This window comes from Littorina saxatilis, linkage group LG2 (assembly GCF_037325665.1).
Source record: "Littorina saxatilis isolate snail1 linkage group LG2, US_GU_Lsax_2.0, whole genome shotgun sequence".
In the NCBI taxonomy this organism is placed as follows: Eukaryota; Metazoa; Mollusca; class Gastropoda; order Littorinimorpha; family Littorinidae; genus Littorina; species Littorina saxatilis.
The window spans coordinates 48,018,911-48,036,645 of record NC_090246.1 but is presented as its reverse complement, the minus strand read 5'-3'; the positions used below and the strand labels follow the sequence as shown (position 1 = coordinate 48,036,645).

General features: G+C 45.9%; 2 protein-coding genes across 2 annotated transcripts in view; one reads left to right on the top strand and one right to left on the bottom strand.

Annotated features, from left to right (window-relative positions):
• Positions 1-17,735, bottom strand: part of LOC138953252 (WD repeat-containing protein 87-like) — an 80,237-nt gene that overhangs the window by 44,919 nt on the left and 17,583 nt on the right. The window contains exons 7-12 of the mRNA XM_070325055.1: positions 17,330-17,390; positions 11,967-12,030; positions 9,456-9,544; positions 7,141-7,260; positions 3,914-4,012; positions 1,073-1,147 (exon numbers count right to left, since the gene is read on the bottom strand). Of these exons, the coding sequence (XP_070181156.1) occupies positions 1,073-1,147; positions 3,914-4,012; positions 7,141-7,260; positions 9,456-9,544; positions 11,967-12,030; positions 17,330-17,390 (508 nt within the window). The remainder of the gene's footprint in view (positions 1-1,072; positions 1,148-3,913; positions 4,013-7,140; positions 7,261-9,455; positions 9,545-11,966; positions 12,031-17,329; positions 17,391-17,735) is intronic.
• LOC138959273 (uncharacterized) lies at positions 12,239-17,066 on the top strand. Its single transcript, XM_070330679.1, is given in 5 exon segments — positions 12,239-12,242; positions 12,506-12,854; positions 14,097-15,456; positions 15,788-16,416; positions 16,805-17,066. Coding segments are annotated over 5 exon segments (2,604 nt in total).

Below are 17,735 nucleotides of genomic sequence, written 5' to 3'. Positions count from 1 at the left end.
GGACGAGATAACAGAGACAGACAGAGAGGAAGAGATAAACAGAGACAGACAGAGAGGAAGAGATAAACAAAGACAGACAGAGAGGACGAGATGAACAGAGACAGACAGAGAGAACGAGATAAACAGAGACAGACAGAGAGGCCGAGATAAACAGAGACAGACAGAGAGGAAGAGATAAACAGAGACAGACAGAGAGGAAGAGCTAAACGGTGACAGACAGAGAGGAAGAGATAAACAGAGACAGAGAGAGAGGAAGAGATAACAGAGACAGACAGAGAGGACGCGATAAACAGAGACAGACAGAGAGGACCAAAAAAACAGAGACAGACAGAGAGGACGAGATAACAGAGACAGACAGAGAGGAAGAGATAAACAGAGACAGACAGAGAGGACGAGATAAACAGAGACAGACAGAGAGGACGAGATGAACAGAGACAGACAGAGAGAACGAGATAAACAGAGACAGACAGAGAGGACGAGATAAACAGAGACAGACAGAGAAGACGAGATGAACAGAGACAGACAGAGAGGACGAGATAAACAGAGACAGACAGAGAAGACGAGATGAACAGAGACAGACAGAGAGGACGAGATAAACAGAGACAGACAGAGAGGACGAGATGAACAGAGACAGACAGAGAGGAAGAGATAAACAGAGACAGACAGAGAGGACGAGATGAACAGAGACAGACAGAGAGGACGAGATGAACAGAGACAGACAGAGAGGAAGAGATCAACAGAGACAGACAGAGAGGACGAGATAAACAGAGACAGACAGCGAGGAAGAGATAAACAGAGACAGACAGAGAGGAAGAGATAAACAGAGACAGACAGAGAGGAAGAGATAAACAGAGACAGACAGAGAGGACGAGTTGAACAGAGACAGACAAAGAGGACGAGATAAACAGAGACAGACAGAGAGGACGAGATAAACAGAGACAGACAGAGAGGACGAGATGAACAGAGACAGACAGAGAGGACGAGATGAACAGAGACAGACAGAGAGGACGAGATGAACAGAGACAGACAGAGAGGACGAGATGAACAGAGACAGACAGAGAGGAAGACTCACGCGCAGAGTTGTCATGGGGAACATGTAGCCCACCAAAGAGGCCGTGACAGGATTCAGGTGCCTCATTCCTCCATCCTGCGAAGGAAAGTATGCTAATAAGCTTCGTTTGTGGCAGAATTTCTGTTTCACACGTGAAACTCTGATTAAGGTAGAATTTATTTTGTAATGAAATCGAAACAAAAAACACGACCTTGAGTGTGTCACAAAGATGTGAGTAGGATATTTGTGATGTGAAACACGTCGTGATTTTAACCTCCCTAAATATTGAAGTGCGATGCGTAGGGGACAGGAGAAGCGTTATCACGGGTTTCGTGCGTTGCACGAGGAAATAGCTTTAGCTTGTCATGAGTTGTGTTTACAAGTTTGAGAAATAGAGCTGGTTATGAACTAGAAAGATTACAGCGCCTAAGATTTTCAATCAGGAAGGTTGTCAGCGTGTGTCGGTCTTGTTCGGGGAACAAGTACTCTTTCAAGAGACGGGTCTCTTAAGATCAATAATATACAACATAGTAAATCATTTAAGCTTGAATACATAGCTGGAATATAAATGTTAGTGTATACAAAGTGCACTAAATTCTAGTGTGAAGTTTTAAGAGAATTCTTGTTGTGATTGTATTACGGTTTTTGTTGGGAAATTTCTTGAACATAAATGTTGTTACGCATTTATGTTATGTTTAAGACGGTGATGCTATGTATGGTAGTGTTACTCATAGATAAAGTATAGCTTGGATATTGACTGTGGACGGAATGTGAATGTAGAATGAACGAGAATGTATGAGATGATACATGACTGTTTAGGAAGAAGAGATGGTTTAAGAGAAAGTTGTATTAAGACTTGGGTTAATTCTTTAGGAGTTTCCATGAGGAGTTTTCCATGGCGTGTACGAGGGACGGACCTTACACGGGAGAATGCGGATCGATGGTGGAGGAAGAGACCACATCGGCGCAGAGATGGCTAGACGGGGGAGTCTCCATCGTTACCAGTCGTAGAAACGACGGTGCTACTCACTAATGGCGGAAGAGTGTTCCTCGGGGAGGAACGTGTGAAATATGCATAATAGCATTTACAAGGAGAGTGTGTTTCTGGGAAATCATCATCTACGTGGATTCAGCGGCACAAGGATGTGTAAATGACGACATGCAGTGAGCCGTGATACGAACTCGTGAGTGTCTGTCAGCACCTTAACTTGTGCGCTAATCTATTACTGAGATAGTATCTTTATACCATGTATTTAATCATATGTTTGAGTAATTGCTATAAGATTGTGTGAACTGTGTGTTCAAGAGGTTGATTGTTATTGATGTATTGAAGTGAAGAATTGTGCTGTAATTTGTGAGGAATTAATAAGTCTGTATCCTCCCAAATTCTGTGTTTGAAGTGTGTAGTGCGAAGAGTGAAGAGTCAGTTTAATTATATAGGGCAGAACACGAATACATAACAGTAACTCCTTTATTCGCACCATAATCCACTTCATGACAGAGTGTCAGACCCATTAAAATCCATATATAAATAAGGATAAGGCATTGTCGGAAACTTTTCAAATGCTGTTCCTACATTACCTACATTGTTGCTTCTAATCTACGGCGAATCCCCCCCCCCCCCCCAATAAATGTGATAAATGAAGAAACTGACTAGAAAACGCTGTTCCTAGTGTCAAATCCTTTGGAATCCATATCAAGTGCTTTTCATGCAAGTTATTTCTGTCTGCTCCATAACTTTTATGAAAACGATTATGCTGAACCCACTTCAACATTGTTACCTCCTACTCCTCCCTCTCCCATCATCTCCGAATCACAACGGCGTCTTTACTTAAGTATGAGGTTGTCCTTGCGACGTAATAACACAAACAAACACTCTGCTACACGTACATTGGAATTCCTCCCTCCTTCCTCCCCACACAAACCGTCCCTCCTCCCCACACAAACCGTCCCTCCTCCCCACACAAACCGTCCCTCCTCCCCACACAAACCGTCCCTCCTCCCCACACAAACCGTCCCTCCTCCCCACACAAACCGTCCCTCCTCCCCACACAAACCGTCCCTCCTCCCCACACAAACCGTCCCTCCTCCCCACACAAACCGTCCCTCCTCCCCACACAAACCGTCCCTCCTCCCCCTTTTAAGACCTTGCATTTCCAGTTGTTCCTCTTTTCATAACTTCTGTAAATTGACCTCCATTCAAAGAATCCTTCCCTTACAAAGCCTACATTTTAGGTGTGTTCATAACATCAGTGAATGAAGTTCCAATTTACCCCCCGCGGGTTAGGGGGAAGAATTTACCCGATGCTCCCCAGCATGTCGTAAGAGGCGACTAACGGATTCTGTTTCTCCTTTTACCCTTGTTAAGTGTTTCTTGTATAGAATATAGTCAATGTTTGTAAAGATTTTAGTCAAGCAGTATGTAAGAAATGTTAAGTCCTTTGTACTGGAAACTTGCATTCTCCCAGTAAGGTCATATATTGTACTACGTTGCAAGCCCCTGGAGCTATTTTTTGATTAGTGCTTTTGTGAACAAGAAACCATTAACAAGTCGCTCTATCCCATCCCCCCCCCCCCCTTCCCCGTCGCGATACAACCTTGAACGGTTGAAAACGACGTTAAACACCAAATAAAGAAAGGAAAAGAAAGAAAGTTCCAATTTAAGACTCCTTACATGTAAGACCTATTTTGCTTAGATTTGTTTGCTCTGAATGTGAAGGTGGTGCGTGCGCGCGCGTGTGTGTGTGTTTGTGTGTGTGTGTGTGTGTGTGGGGGGGGGGGGGGGGTACTGTACACCAGAGAGTCTGCAGCCTGAAGACGGTGATTTTAGAAACTATACAAACATGCGTGTACAATACCTACCTCTGTGACCACCATGATTCTGTTAGGATGGTCATCATAGCCTGACACCCGCTCCAGCTTGAAGACGGTCGAGTCCATCATGGCATAGTCATCGTAGAACTTTAAAAAAACAAGTCATTTTTTTCTCGTTATACTTGCAATCACACGGGAATGAAATACTACAAGTTGACATCACTGTTCATTGGCTCTATCGACGCCCGTTTTTAACCGCTTGCTTCTCTTTATATAATAAACCGTCCATAGATCGTTGTTCTCCCGAACATAATCCTTTGCATGTCATCGAGAATAGAGGATTGTCGGTAGGGAAATCCTTTCATGCAAAGACGTCAGCGCCTTTCGGCGATTGGTCAATGCATTTCGTAGCCATAATGTCGGTCACGCTTGAAATTATCGCTACTTGATATTGCTTTCCAAACGTATGCGAAGTGAATAGGAGCATAGGGTCAGTTATTAACTTAACTTGCCTCAAACTTAGCGATAAAGAGAACAGTACACACACCCCGCGGGTTAGGGGGAAGAATTTACCCGATGCTCCCCAGCATGTCGTAAGAGGCGACTAACGGATTCTGTTTCTCTTTTTACCCTTGTTAAATGTTTCTTGTATAGAATATAGTCAATTTTTGTAAAGATTTTAGTCAAGCAGTATGTAAGAAATGTTAAGTCCTTTGTACTGGAAACTTGCATTCTCCCAGTAGCCTAAGGTACTACGTTGCAAGCCCCTGGAGCAAATTTTTGAGTAGTGCTTTTGTAAACAAAAAACAATTGACAAGTGGCTCTATCCCATCTCCCCCCTTTCCCCGTCGCGATATAACCTTCGTGGTTGAAAACGACGTTAAACACCAAATAAAGAAAGAAAGAGCAAACGTTTGATTAGTGCTTTTGTGAACAAGAAACAATTGACAAGTGGCTCTATCCCTTCTACCCCCTTTCCCCGTCGCGATATAACCTTCGTGCTTGAAAACGACGTTAAACACCAAATAAAGAAAGAAAGAACAGTACACAAATACCAACGGAGAGACTCGGACACTCGAGTCGAGTCACAACTGATCGCCCACGCTCGAGAACTCAAGTGTAGTATTTGAAGTTAAAATCTCTCTCGCTTACAGTGCGACAGAACAGCTCAGTTGGTAAAGCGCCCGATCACTTTCCCCAACATTCGTGGTCCCGGGTTCGATCCTCTTCGACGGCAATATGTTTTTTTTCTGAACTCGTAATTTTAGTATTTTCTTCATTTTCTTCATTCCATTCGTTTTGAATGATGTAATGAATCGAAATAATCAAAAAGTTGCATAATTATTGAGTACTTCCAGCGGGACAATTTTCACACAATTACCCATTTTATTTTTTGTTAGTAACATCAGCTTTGGTGAAAATGTAATGCCCTATAGGCAACACCGCGACTACATGTAATGATGAGATCAAGAAAACGTACAAAACACAAAATAATACAAACGGGAAAACCGACAAGTCAACAAATGCTCGATTCGAGAACCCGGGCACGTTGAAGTTATGTTGGCAGTTCAAGTTTTAGTTTTCACGCCTTTATTTTGTGAGCCTCGATGGCAGGGTGGTAAGACGTTTGCCTCGAGAGCCGGCAGTCTCGAGTACGAGTCCCTTAAGTCGCAAGACGTTTGTAAAACACTTTTTTTCAACTTTTTTTCTTCTTTTCTGAATTTTTTATTCTTGTATTTAATTTCTTTTGATTTAGCCCAAAGGTTTTCTGTCGTGAATTGAAAAACGAATATAGTGCGTGAGTGCCCCTGAACAGCTTTTCCAGATTCCCGTATTCTATGTTTAATACGGGATATCCCCAAGTAAAGGTCAAAGGGCATATGTATCACCGCGTGTCGACTGCTGGTAATGGTAGTAGAGTACTTCTAGTATGATAGACTTCTTTTGCAATAGAATAGAACAGAATAGAATAGAACAGAATAGAATAGAACAGCATACAATAGCATAGCATAGAATAGAATAGAATAGAATAGAACACAACACAACACAGTTCAGAAACGAGGTATGATCCAGACAAAATGATTAAACCGCTATTATAAAAATGTCTCTGATCATTGATCATTAAAAATAATGAATCATTAGAAAGGCCAAACATGTAACTGGCGTACCTCCAAGAGATAACGTCATTAGGTTGCTACGTCATAAATGACGAGGTTTTGGGTTAGGCTTCAAACCCCGGTCTTTTGTCAAGCACCATGACACACTTCACGTCTTTGAAAGAGTGTTAAGCTGGGTGATCATACAAAGAACATTTCTTCAAATTTGAAGAACGTTACATGAAAAAGCAACACGTTCCTGTTGCATGCGATCTGCTCAGTTTTCTTTTAACCCAGTAGACCCAAACTTTGGATGACTGTAGTCACTGATTATGAAACTTTGGTTTCCTTTTACTTTATTATCAGAGAACACAGAAACAAAGCGTGTCTGTTGCAAAATGAAGAGACGCACCAAGTTGCAAGCGAGGGTTTCAAAGCAGAAACAGGGCTCTTCGCTGTATTGTTCAACCACGGAAGTCCCGTTGCTGTCGATATTCTGTTTGCTAACAGCACTGTCATTGTCACTTACTATGCAGAACCCTTATTACCAAAACTTACTCACGAGTTCAGCAGTCAACGACCAAACTGCGAAAGCCAGAACGCCCTTTTTCCTCCATGATAATGCTAGTCTCGACAAAAGAAGGGCCGTTACTCAATTTTTCAGTCCAAATGATCCCATTTTTGCCTCAAAAATTCTTCAGATCCGATTTAACCCCTTGTGATTTCTGGTTATTCCCTCTTTGAAAATCAGACTTTTTGCCAAAAAGTTTCACTGCATCCAGGACCTCAAAAGAGCTGTGAAATCAGAGATTAAATGCAACCCCAAATAAGGCCATCTTAAGGTCTCTTCTGATTGGCTCAGACGCTTGTGACTTTGTATCAGTGTATAAGGAGAGAAGTTCTAATGGCTACTGTAATTTGGGCGAGATCCGCCAAAAAGTCTCCGGGAATATCACATTTGATCATGTTGTTTGGATCATACCTAGTAAATTTGCGATGCAATACAGTACAATGCAAAACAATTAATTAATCCGTAATTTCAGTCAAAGCTGACTGAACGTAAAAAAACAATTAACCATACAGACGTAAACATATTTAATTTCTCCCAAAACATTTCTATGCCCATCACCGACATATTTATTTTATTTTATTTTTTATCTAGCTAGATCGTGTACTTACCATTTCATACTCGTAGAGGACGATTGCGTTTTCCACCATGCACCAGAATCCCCGCTTTCCTTTCTCGTTGGTCAGACCCATTGTCGATATAGTGTCCCCGACTTGCACTTTCTGCAATGGCTGCGGCAGCAACAGCATTCAAGACATTAAAGGTATTTCCCTTTCATGTGTTTGCTGAAAAAAAGGTATAAGTTACTGTGCTTCACACTTCCGGGTGCATGGGGCCCCCAGTGTTTTCAGTCATACCTCAGGCATCTTATCAATGTAAGGGCAGGAGCTACCATAAAATACGCCGTTCTTCAATTCAAGTCATTTGACCACAACATTTATGAAACTGAACTATTTGTATTAAAATTTGGTGTGCATTTGTTTGAATGTATGTGGAATAATACTATATGATAAAAAAACGAAAACAACTTTTGGATTGACATTGTAAAAATTATTTAATGAAAAATAAGCAAAGCGATGAATCAAAACATGTTAGTTCACGGAAGACAAGATAATCTCAAAACTATTCATCAGAATGTTTTTAACTTTTGCAGAAATGCTTTAGATGTTCTGATAGTTGTTTTGTTCGAACGGATAAGCTCTAGAAAAACAGTAAAAGTGATAGAAATGTTGACCTTTTGGGTACATAATTTATGAAACTGGAAAATGTGTATATATTTTCCCTAGAGCTTATCCTTTCGAACAAATCATTTATCAGCATGTCTTAAACATTTCTGCAAAAGTTCAAATCATTCTGATGAATAGTTTTGAAATTATCTTGTCATCTAACATGTTTCGTACAACGTTTTCCTTAATTTTTCATTTACATTTTTTTTTTTTACTAAAGTCAATCTAAGACCAACTATTTTGGGACCATATGCTATAATTCTACATACATTCAACTTTTAACACAAACATGAATGTTGTGGTCAAATGAGTTGAAGAGAAAAAACGATGTATTTTATGGTAGCTCCTGCCCTTAAAAAGATACCAAGGAATCGAAAACTGCTTTGTCCGGGCAGGATAGCGTGGTTTTCGATCAGGCTTACATCAGATCCCGCACGTGAACTAATGACGTCAACAGCTTACATGGAAGTCTAATATTCTCGGCGAGAGGGAGAATTGAATGTTTTCGTTCGTGGGTATCTAAAACTAAACGTCAAGATATTGTGTTTAAATTACGTAAGGAAATTGTAAAACATGGTATTTTGAGTCCATTTTGGCATACCACACAGAGCCTTTATCACGGGAAATGTTAATTACATTTTGGCGGGAGATACGAGCAGACAAACTGCATACAGTTTCGTTTGGTTGGCACTACTAAAAGTATGTGTAGTCATCTGTGAGGTAGTTGTGTAAAGCTTTTGACTGTTTATATAAACTTGGCCAAACAATTATTGCAACAAAATTCGCACCCAAATTAAAGCATACATTCCCGTAACATTTCATTAAAACTTAACACGCCAGTTAAGTCCGTTCACTGAACCTTTAGGATCACCTTTTGGATTATATATTTCTTTATACCGGGATCACGCAACCGCCGCTCAAATAAGGGTACCCTCAAAATCGACCAGACAAAAACGTTAGGGCCGAATGAAAAACCGACAAAAAATTAGCATAGGCAAAGCTTTGTAACTTTGACATACGAGAAGAAAGTCAAACCAATTATATACCCTGAACAGAGCTACCTTGCGTATGTCGTGTGCTATGTTATTTCTACTGCTGCAGAAGCCGATCGCAAGAGCGGTCAAGAACGGAACGGCCAGAACGACATACACGCTGAAACGGACACACAAGCATAGAGACAAATGCAAACACAAAGGCAGACAAACCGTTATGAAGATACAGCCAGAACGGCATACACGCAGAAACAGACAAACAAGTATACAATCGACACAGGCACACACACCGTTTTGAAGATACAAGCAGAACGACATACACGCTGAAACAGACACACAAGCATACATACAAATGCAGGCACACAGGCAGACAGACCGTTCTGAAGATACAACCAGAACGACATACACGCCTAAACCGACACACAAACAGACAGACAAAGGCAGGCGCACAGGCAGACAGACCGTTTTGAAGATACAGCTAGAACGACATACACGCCGAAACAGACACACAAGCAGACAAACACAGGGACACAGGCAGGCACACCGGTTTGAACATACATCTAGAACGACATACACACCGACACAGACACACAAGCATACAGACACAGGCACGCAGGCAGACACACCGTTTTGAAGATACAGCCAGAACGACATACACGCCGAAACAGACGCAGAAGCAGACAGACGCAGGCACAAAGGCAGACACACCGTTTTGAAGATGTCCATCCTCCAGATGAAAACCCAACCATCATCCGAGGCAGAAAACAGAAGACTCCTAGCGTTGCTCACACGGACATCTGAAAAAATTAGGGAGGCAGGAGAAAGAATGAACACAAAGTCCACTTTTTTCAATAGGTGCTGAATATTTCAAATATTCCCAACATTCCCTTTCCATAGAATTTTGAAACTTCGTTATTTGTCCATTTCGTTAAATCAAATACAAATACCAGAAGCATGCTCATTTAAAGGGTTCGTGTTCTTACGCGCGCGCGCGAGTATGTGTGTGTGTGTGTGTGTGTGTGTGTGTGTGTGTGTGTGTGTGTGTGTGTGTGTGTGTGTGTGTGTACGTACGTACGTACGTACGTACGTAGGTAGGTAGGTAGGTAGGTAGGTAGGCAGGCAGGTAGGTATGGATGGATGGATGGATGGATGGATGGATGGATGGATGGATGCATGCATGCTGTATGTATGTATGTATGTATGTATGTATGTATGTATGTATGTATGTATGTATGTATGTATGTATGTATGTATGTATGTATGTATGTATGTATGTATGTATGTATGTATGTATGTATGTATGTATGTATGTATGTGTAACCGAGCGCCGAAACACTACGATCACCTCGGGAGGCGAAGTGCAATCAAACAGGATTGAAAATGTTAGGGCTAATTTCTTAGCCCTATAAAAACTGTTATGCAAACCCGAAGGTTTCCATGAACATACAGACAATCGGAAACCACCAGACCCCATCACAAACAGATTTCTACGATCCACTGGTGTTGACTTTAAAGGCCAACAACTCGGTCTGCTGTGAAAGGAGCGGTAGCCTCCCCTGTCACAATCGCCCCCGTTTGAAATGAACCTCGTCCCGAAGTTCCGAACCGGGGGACCACTGTCCATCCCAAGTTCGCAGAATGGGAACAGCACGAAAATGTTCCGTGGTCATATTATGCCATTACCTGAACATATCATGCCGAGTCCCATCCCTGCTCGCAAGCGCCAGATGTAACCGAGTGTCAAGACACTACGATCACCTCGGGAAGCGAAGTGCAATCAAACAGGATTGAAAATGTTAGGGCTAATTTCTTAGCCCTATAAAAACTGTTATGCAAACCCGAAGGTTTCCATGAACATACAGACAATCGGAAACCACCAGACCCCATCACAAACAGATTTCTACGATCCACTGGTGTTGACTTTAAAGGCCAACAACTCGGGTGCAGAGTCTGCTGTGAAAGGAGCGGTAGCCTCCCCTGTCACATATGTATGAATGTATGTATGTATGTATGTATGTATGTATGTATGTATGTATGTATGTATGTATGTATGTATGTATGTATGTATGTATGTATGTATGTATGTATGTACATGTATGTATGTACATGTATGTATGTACTTTAGTTACATTTGTGGCCAAAGCAAGACTACAGCTGCTTGCACACAACACACTACTCCACACCAAATACCCAGCCAGTTACCCAAAACAGTGTAACAGGTGTGCTTTTTAAACTGAAACGATCAGTCACATTCTGAACGGCTGCCGAGAAAACAACAACTCGATCCAGAACCGCCACAACCGAGTCGCAGAATTTGTGTGTACAGCCATATCACAAGCAAACGTACACTCTTGCATCCTCAAAGACCAAGTGGTGAAACCGACACATTTTGACAACACAGAAAAATTAATCACGTGTTTTCCAATGTGCAACACACAAGGCCCGATATGTGTTTGATTGACAACTTCACAAAGTCGTGACTACTTGTTGAGGTGTCAGTGCCCTTTGATGCATTTGTTGACGAGTGTTACATTAATAAGTTTGCTAAGCACCTTCCCCTTTGTCAGAGAATTAATGATTTAGGGTACAGCTGTAAAGTTATTGTGTGTGTTGTCGGTGCGCTCGGGGGTGTGCATAGAAGGTTTGTCAGCGGACTGATGCTGGCCGGACTGTCTGTGTGCCAAGCAAAAGCCATTGCTTGTTTTGTTCTGTGAGCGCTATGATCGGTTCACAAATAATCTGGAAACAAAGATGCCGCAGTACACAGTAACACTGCAACGTGTGAAAAGCAAAACAGTAAGACTCCCAGCCGAACTTACTTTGTATGACTCGATGTGTGTGTGTGTGTGTGTGTGTGTGTGTGTGTGTGTGTGTGTGTGTGTGTGTGTGTGTGTGTGTGTGTGTGTGCGTTTGTGTGTGTATGTGTGGGTGTGTGTGTGTATGTGTGTGTGCGTGTGTGTGTGTGTGTGTGTGTGTGTGTGTCTGTCTGTGTGTGTTATGCATGGTCGATTGGTCCATTAGTCGTATTTCCGTTCCATGATAGTCTTATGTTTATAAAAGTGGTGTGTGCATGTCACTCTTTCTAAAGCTATATTCGCTGATTATGTTGCCTGTCACATTGTTTCATCAGTGAATAAAATCCTCTGATATGTATGTAAGCGTGTACGCTTATGAGCGTGAATACGCACACAAATGCGTTGTGCAAAGGGGCAAACGCACCGACAATTTTTGTTTTGTGACCCTTGAAGCAATGGACCTCCGTGTAGACTTTTGGATTCCACACCTGAAATACACACATGACACAAACCTTAAAGGGGAAGACTTTGCCGCGTAATCAATGTGACCTCTTAGATCTAGCAAATATGGGACAAACCTAATTTTTCCAAACTTGTGAAAAAAACTAATGACTGAAAATAAAACATCTTAATTAATGATTGTAAGACCTACTGAAACATAAACGTGGGATATATACATATCTTCAAAACTTGTGCATGAGTGTGGTTTTGCATGTAACCAATGACTGTTTTTAAAACATTTTAATTAATGATTATAAGAGTTAGTGTGCCTGTCTCTATCAGTTTGGCTGTCTGTTTGTCTGTTCCTATGTAATGATATTTTCCGGAGTAGGAGGAGACAGAAGAGGAGGAGTAAGAGGAACAAGAACATGAGGAGGGGGAGGAGGAGGAAGAGGAGAAGAATGAAGAGGAGGAGGTAGAGGAAGAGGCGGAGAAGGAGGAGAGGCGGAGATTGAGGAGGAGGAGGAGGAGGAGGAGGAGGAGGAGGAGGAAGGGAGGAGGAGGAGGAGGAAGGGGAGGAGAAGGCGGAGGGAGGGGCGGAGATTGAGGAGGAGAAGGAGGAGAGGCGGAGATTGAGGAGGAGGAGGAGGAGGAGGAGGAGGAGGAGGGAGAGGAGGAGGCGGAGGGAGGGGCGGAGGGGGATAAGGAAAGGGAGGAGGAGGATAAGGAGGAGAGAGGCGGATGAGGAGGAGGAGGGAGAGGCGGAGATTGAGGAGGAGGAGGGAGAGGCGGAAGAGGAGGAGGAGGGAGAGGCGGAGATTGAGGAGGAGGAGGAGGAGGAGGAAGGGGAGGAGGAGGATAAGGAAAGGGAGTAGGAGGATAAGGAGGAGGGAGAGGCGGAGAAGGAGGAGAGGCGGAGGAGAAAGAGGGAGAGGCGGAGATTGAGGAGGATGGGGAGAAGGAGGAAGGGGAGGAGAACGCGGAGGGAGGGGCGGAGGAGGATAAGGAGGAGGGAAAGGCGGAGAAGGAGAACAGGCGGAGGAGAAAGAGGGAGAGGCGGAGATTGAGGAGGAAGGGGAGGAGGAGGCGGAGGGAGGGGCGGAGGAGGATAAGGAAAGGGAGGAGGAGAAAAAGGAGGAGGGAGAGGCGGAAGAGGAGGAGGAGGGAGAGACAGAGAAGGAGGAGAGGCGGAGGAGAAAGAACAAGTCGCGTAAGGCGAAAATACAATATTTAGTCAAGTAGCTGTGGAACTCACAGAATGAAAGTGAACGCAATGTAATTTTTCAGCAAGACCGTATACTCGTAGCATCGTCAGTCCACCGCTCATGGCAAAGGCAGTGAAATTGACAAGAAGAGCGGGGTAGTAGTTGCGCTAAGAAGGATAGCACGCTTTTCTGTACCTCTCTTTGTTTTAACTTTCTGAGCGTGTTTTTAATCCAAACATATCATATCTATATGTTTTTGGAATCAGGAACCGACAAGGAATAAGATGAAAGTGTTTTTAAATTGATTTGGACAATTTAATTTTGATAATAATTTTTATATATTTAATTTTCAGAGCTTGTTTTTAATCCGAATATAACATATTTATATGTTTTTGGAATCAGCAAATGATGGAGAATAAGATAAACGTAAATTTGGATCGTTTTATAAATTTTTATTTTTTTTTACAATTTTCAGATTTTTAATGACCAAAGTCATTAATTAATTTTTAAGCCACCAAGCTGAAATGCAATACCGAAGTCCGGGCTTCGTCGAAGATTACTTGACCAAAATTTCAACCAATTTGGTTGAAAAATGAGGGCGTGACAGTGCCGCCTCAACTTTCACGAAAAGCCGGATATGACGTCATCAAAGACATTTATCAAAAAAATGAAAAAAAGTTCGGGGATTTCATACCCAGGAACTCTCATGTCAAATTTCATAAAGATCGGTCCAGTAGTTTAGTCTGAATCGCTCTACACACACACACACACACACACACACGCACACACGCACGCACGCACACACACACGCACATACACCACGACCCTCGTTTCGATTCCCCCTCGATGTTAAAATATTTAGTCAAAACTTGACTAAAAATAAAAAGAGGCGGAGATTGAGGAGGAAGGGGAGGAGGAGAGGAGGGAGGGGCGGAGGAGGTTAAGGAAAGGGAGGAGGAGGATCAGGAGGAGGGAGAGGAGGAAGCGGGAGAGGAGGAGGAGGGAGAGGAGGAGGAGGGAGAGGAGGAGGAGGATAAGGAGGAGGGAGAGAAGGATAAGGAGGAGGGAGAGGAGGAGGAGGAGGAGGGACAGGCGGAGGAGAATAAGGAAAGGGAGGAGGAGGATGAGGAGGAGGAGGATGAGGAGGAGGAGGGACAGGCGGAGGAGGATAAGGAAAGGGAGGAGGAGGATCAGGAGGATAAGGAGGAGGGAGAGGAGGAGGAGGAGGGACAGGCGGAGGAGGATAAGGAAAGGGAGGAGGAGGATCAGGAGGATAAGGAGGAGGGAGAGGAGGAGGAGGAGGGACAGGCGGAGGAGGATAAGGAAAGGGAGGAGGAGGATCAGGAGGATAAGGAGGAGGGAGAGGAGGAGGAGGAGGGACAGGCGGAGGAGGATAAGGAAAGGGAGGAGGAGGATCAGGAGGATAAGGAGAAGGGAGAGGAGGAGGAGGAGGGACAGGCGGAGGAGGTTAAGGAAAGGGAGGAGGAGGATCAGGAGGAGGAGGATGAGGAGGAGGAGGGACAGGCGGAGGAGGATAAGGAAAGGGAGGAGGAGGATCAGGAGGAGGAGGAGGAGGAGGAGGGACAGGCGGAGGAGGATAAGGAAAGGGAGGTGGAGGATAAGGAGGAGGGAGAGGAGGAGGAGGAGGGACAGGCGGAGGAGGTTAAGGAAAGGGAGGAGGAGGATCAGGAGGAGGAGGAGGAGGAGGAGGGACAGGCGGAGGAGGATAAGGAAAGGGAGGTGGAGGATAAGGAGGAGGGAGAGGAGGAGGAGGAGGGACAGGCGGAGGAGGTTAAGGAAAGGGAGGAGGAGGATAAGGAGCAGGGAGAGGAGGAGGAGGAGGAGAGACAGGCGGAGGAGGATAAGGAAAGGGAGGAGGAGGATAAGGAGGAGGGAGAGGAGGAGAAGGACAAGGGACAGGCAGAGGAGGAGGGGAGGAGGAGGCGAAGAGGAGGAGTAAGAGGAGGCGGAGGAGGAAGGAGAGACGGAAGAGGAAGAGGAGGGGGAGGCGGAGGAGGAGGCGAAGAGGAGGAGGAAGAGGAGGCGGAGGAGGAAGGAGAGACGGAAGAGGACGGGGAGGAGGAGGAGGAGGGGAGGAGGAGGCGAAGAGGAGGAGGAAGAGGAGGCGGAGAAGGAGGGAGAGGCGGAAGAGGAAGAGGAGGCGGAGGAGGAGGGGAGGAAGAGGCGAAGAAGAGGAGGGAGGGGCGGAGGAGGAGGCGAAGAGGAGGAGAAAGAAGAGGAGGCGAAGAGGAGGAGGACAAGGGAGAGGCGGAGGAGGAGGGGAGGAGGAGGCGAAGAGGAGGAGGAGGGAGAGGAGGAGGAGGACAAGGGAGAGGCGGAGGAGGAGGGGAGGAGGAGGGGAGGAGGAGGCGAAGAGGAGGAGGGAGAGGAGAAGGAGGAGAACAAAGGAGAGGCGGAGGAGAAGGGGAGGAGGAGGCGAAGAGGAGGAAGGAGAGGAGGAGGAGGACAAGGGAGAGGCGCAGAAGGAGGGGAGGAGGAGGCGAAGAGGAGGAGGGAGAGGAGGAGGAGGACAAGGGAGAGGCGCAGGAGGAGGGGAGGAGGAGGCGAAGAGGAGGAGGGAGAGGAGGAGGAGGATTAGGAGGAGGGAGAGGAGAAGGAGGAGGAGGGACAGGCGCAGGAGGTTAAGGAAAGGGAGGAGGAGGATCAGGAGGAGGGAGGGGAGGAGGAGGGAGGGGAGGAGGAGGAGGAGGGACAGGCGTAGGAGGTTAAGGAAAGGGAGGAGGAGGATCAGGAGGAGTGAGAGGAGGAGGAGGAGGGACAGGCGGAGGAGGATAAGGAAAGGGAGGAGGAGGATCAGGAGGAGGGAGGGGAGGAGGAGGGAGGGGAGGAGGAGGAGGAGGGACAGGCGTAGGAGGTTAAGGAAAGGGAGGAGGAGGATCAGGAGGAGGGAGGGGAGGAGGAGGGAGAGGAGGAGGAGGAGGAGGGACAGGCGTAGGAGGTTAAGGAAAGGGAGGAGGAGGATCAGGAGGAGGGAGAGGAGGAGGAGGAGGGACATGCGGAGGAGGATAAGGAAAGGGAGGAGGAGGATCAGGAGGAGGGAGAGGAGGAGGAGGAGGAGGAGGGACAGGCGTAGGAGGTTAAGGAAAGGGAGGAGGAGGATAAAGAGGAGGGAGAGGAGGAGGAGGAGGGACAGGCGGAGGAGGATAAGGAAAGGGAGGAGGAGGATCAGGAGGATCAGGAGGAGGGAGAGGAGGAGGAGGGACAGGCGTAGGAGGTTAAGGAAAGGGAGGAGGAGGATCAGGAGGATCAGGAGGAGGGAGAGGAGGAGGAGGGACAGGCGTAGGAGGATAAGGAAAGGGAGGAGGAGGATAAGGAGGAGGGAGAGGAGGAGGAGGAGGGACAGGCGGAGGAGGATAAGGAAAGGGAGGAGGAGGATCAGGAGGAGGGAGAGGAGGAGGAGGAGGGACAGGCGGAGGAGGATAAGAAAAGGGAGGAGGAGGATAAGGAGGAGGGAGAGGAGGACAAGGGAGAGGCGGAGGAGGAGGGGAGGAGGAGGCGAAGAGGAGGAGGGAGAGGAGGAGGAGGATAAGGAGGAGGGAGAGGAGGAGGAGGCGAAGAGGAGGAAGTAGAGGAGGACAAGGGACAGGCGGAGCAGGAGGGGAGGAGGAGGCGAAGATGAGGATGAAGAGGAGGGAGAGGAAGAGGAGGGAGAGCCAGAGGAGGGGGAGGAAGAGGAGGGAGAGCCAGAGGAGGGAGAGGAAGAGGAGGGAGAGCCAGAGGAGGAAGAAGAGACAGAGGAGGCGGAGGATGAGGGAGAGGCGGAGGAGGGGGAGGAGGAGGGGGAGGAGGAGGAGGGAGCGGAGGAAGAGGAGGAGGAGGAGGATAGAGAGGCGGAGGAGCTAGGAGGGAGAGACTGAGAAGGAGGGAGAGGAGGAGGAGGGAGAGGCGGAGGATGAGGGAGATGAGGAGGAGGAAGAAGGAAAGGCGAAGGAGGAGTAGGAGTAAGAGGAGGAGTAAGAAGATGACGAGGAGGAGGGATAGGCGGAGGAGGAAGAGGAAGAGGAAGATTGGGAAGAAGAGGCGGCGGGGGAATTTTAGGAGGCTTGAGATGAGGAGGAGGCGGAGCGCAGGAGGCGGAGGAGGAGGGGGAAGAGGAGGAGGAGAAGGAGAGCACCCATACCTTGATCAAACCTGATCTACCGCCGGTGATGAAGTATTCATTTTCCTGGTAGACAGCGTAACTGTTGACACAGAAAGCCATCCTTAAATTACCAATTATGCACGGACTTCGAAGTCTTCGCAAGCCGCACAACCCTATTTCTTTCTACTGCAGAGGCATCTGCTCACATACCCCAAACTTTACATGTGTGACTGACACGTTCACTCCCAACACCGAGCTTACAGAAGAGTAAACACATTTATGCACCTGAATTGAATTTTTGTATTGCTCTGCGATATTGTTTAAACGACATGTTAGGATGAGAGAGAAAAAAAGCTTACACTAAACGAGACAACAAACAAACAAACAAACAAGAAAGAAAGAAAGAAAGAAAGAAAGAAACAAGCAAACAAGCAAACAAACAAAT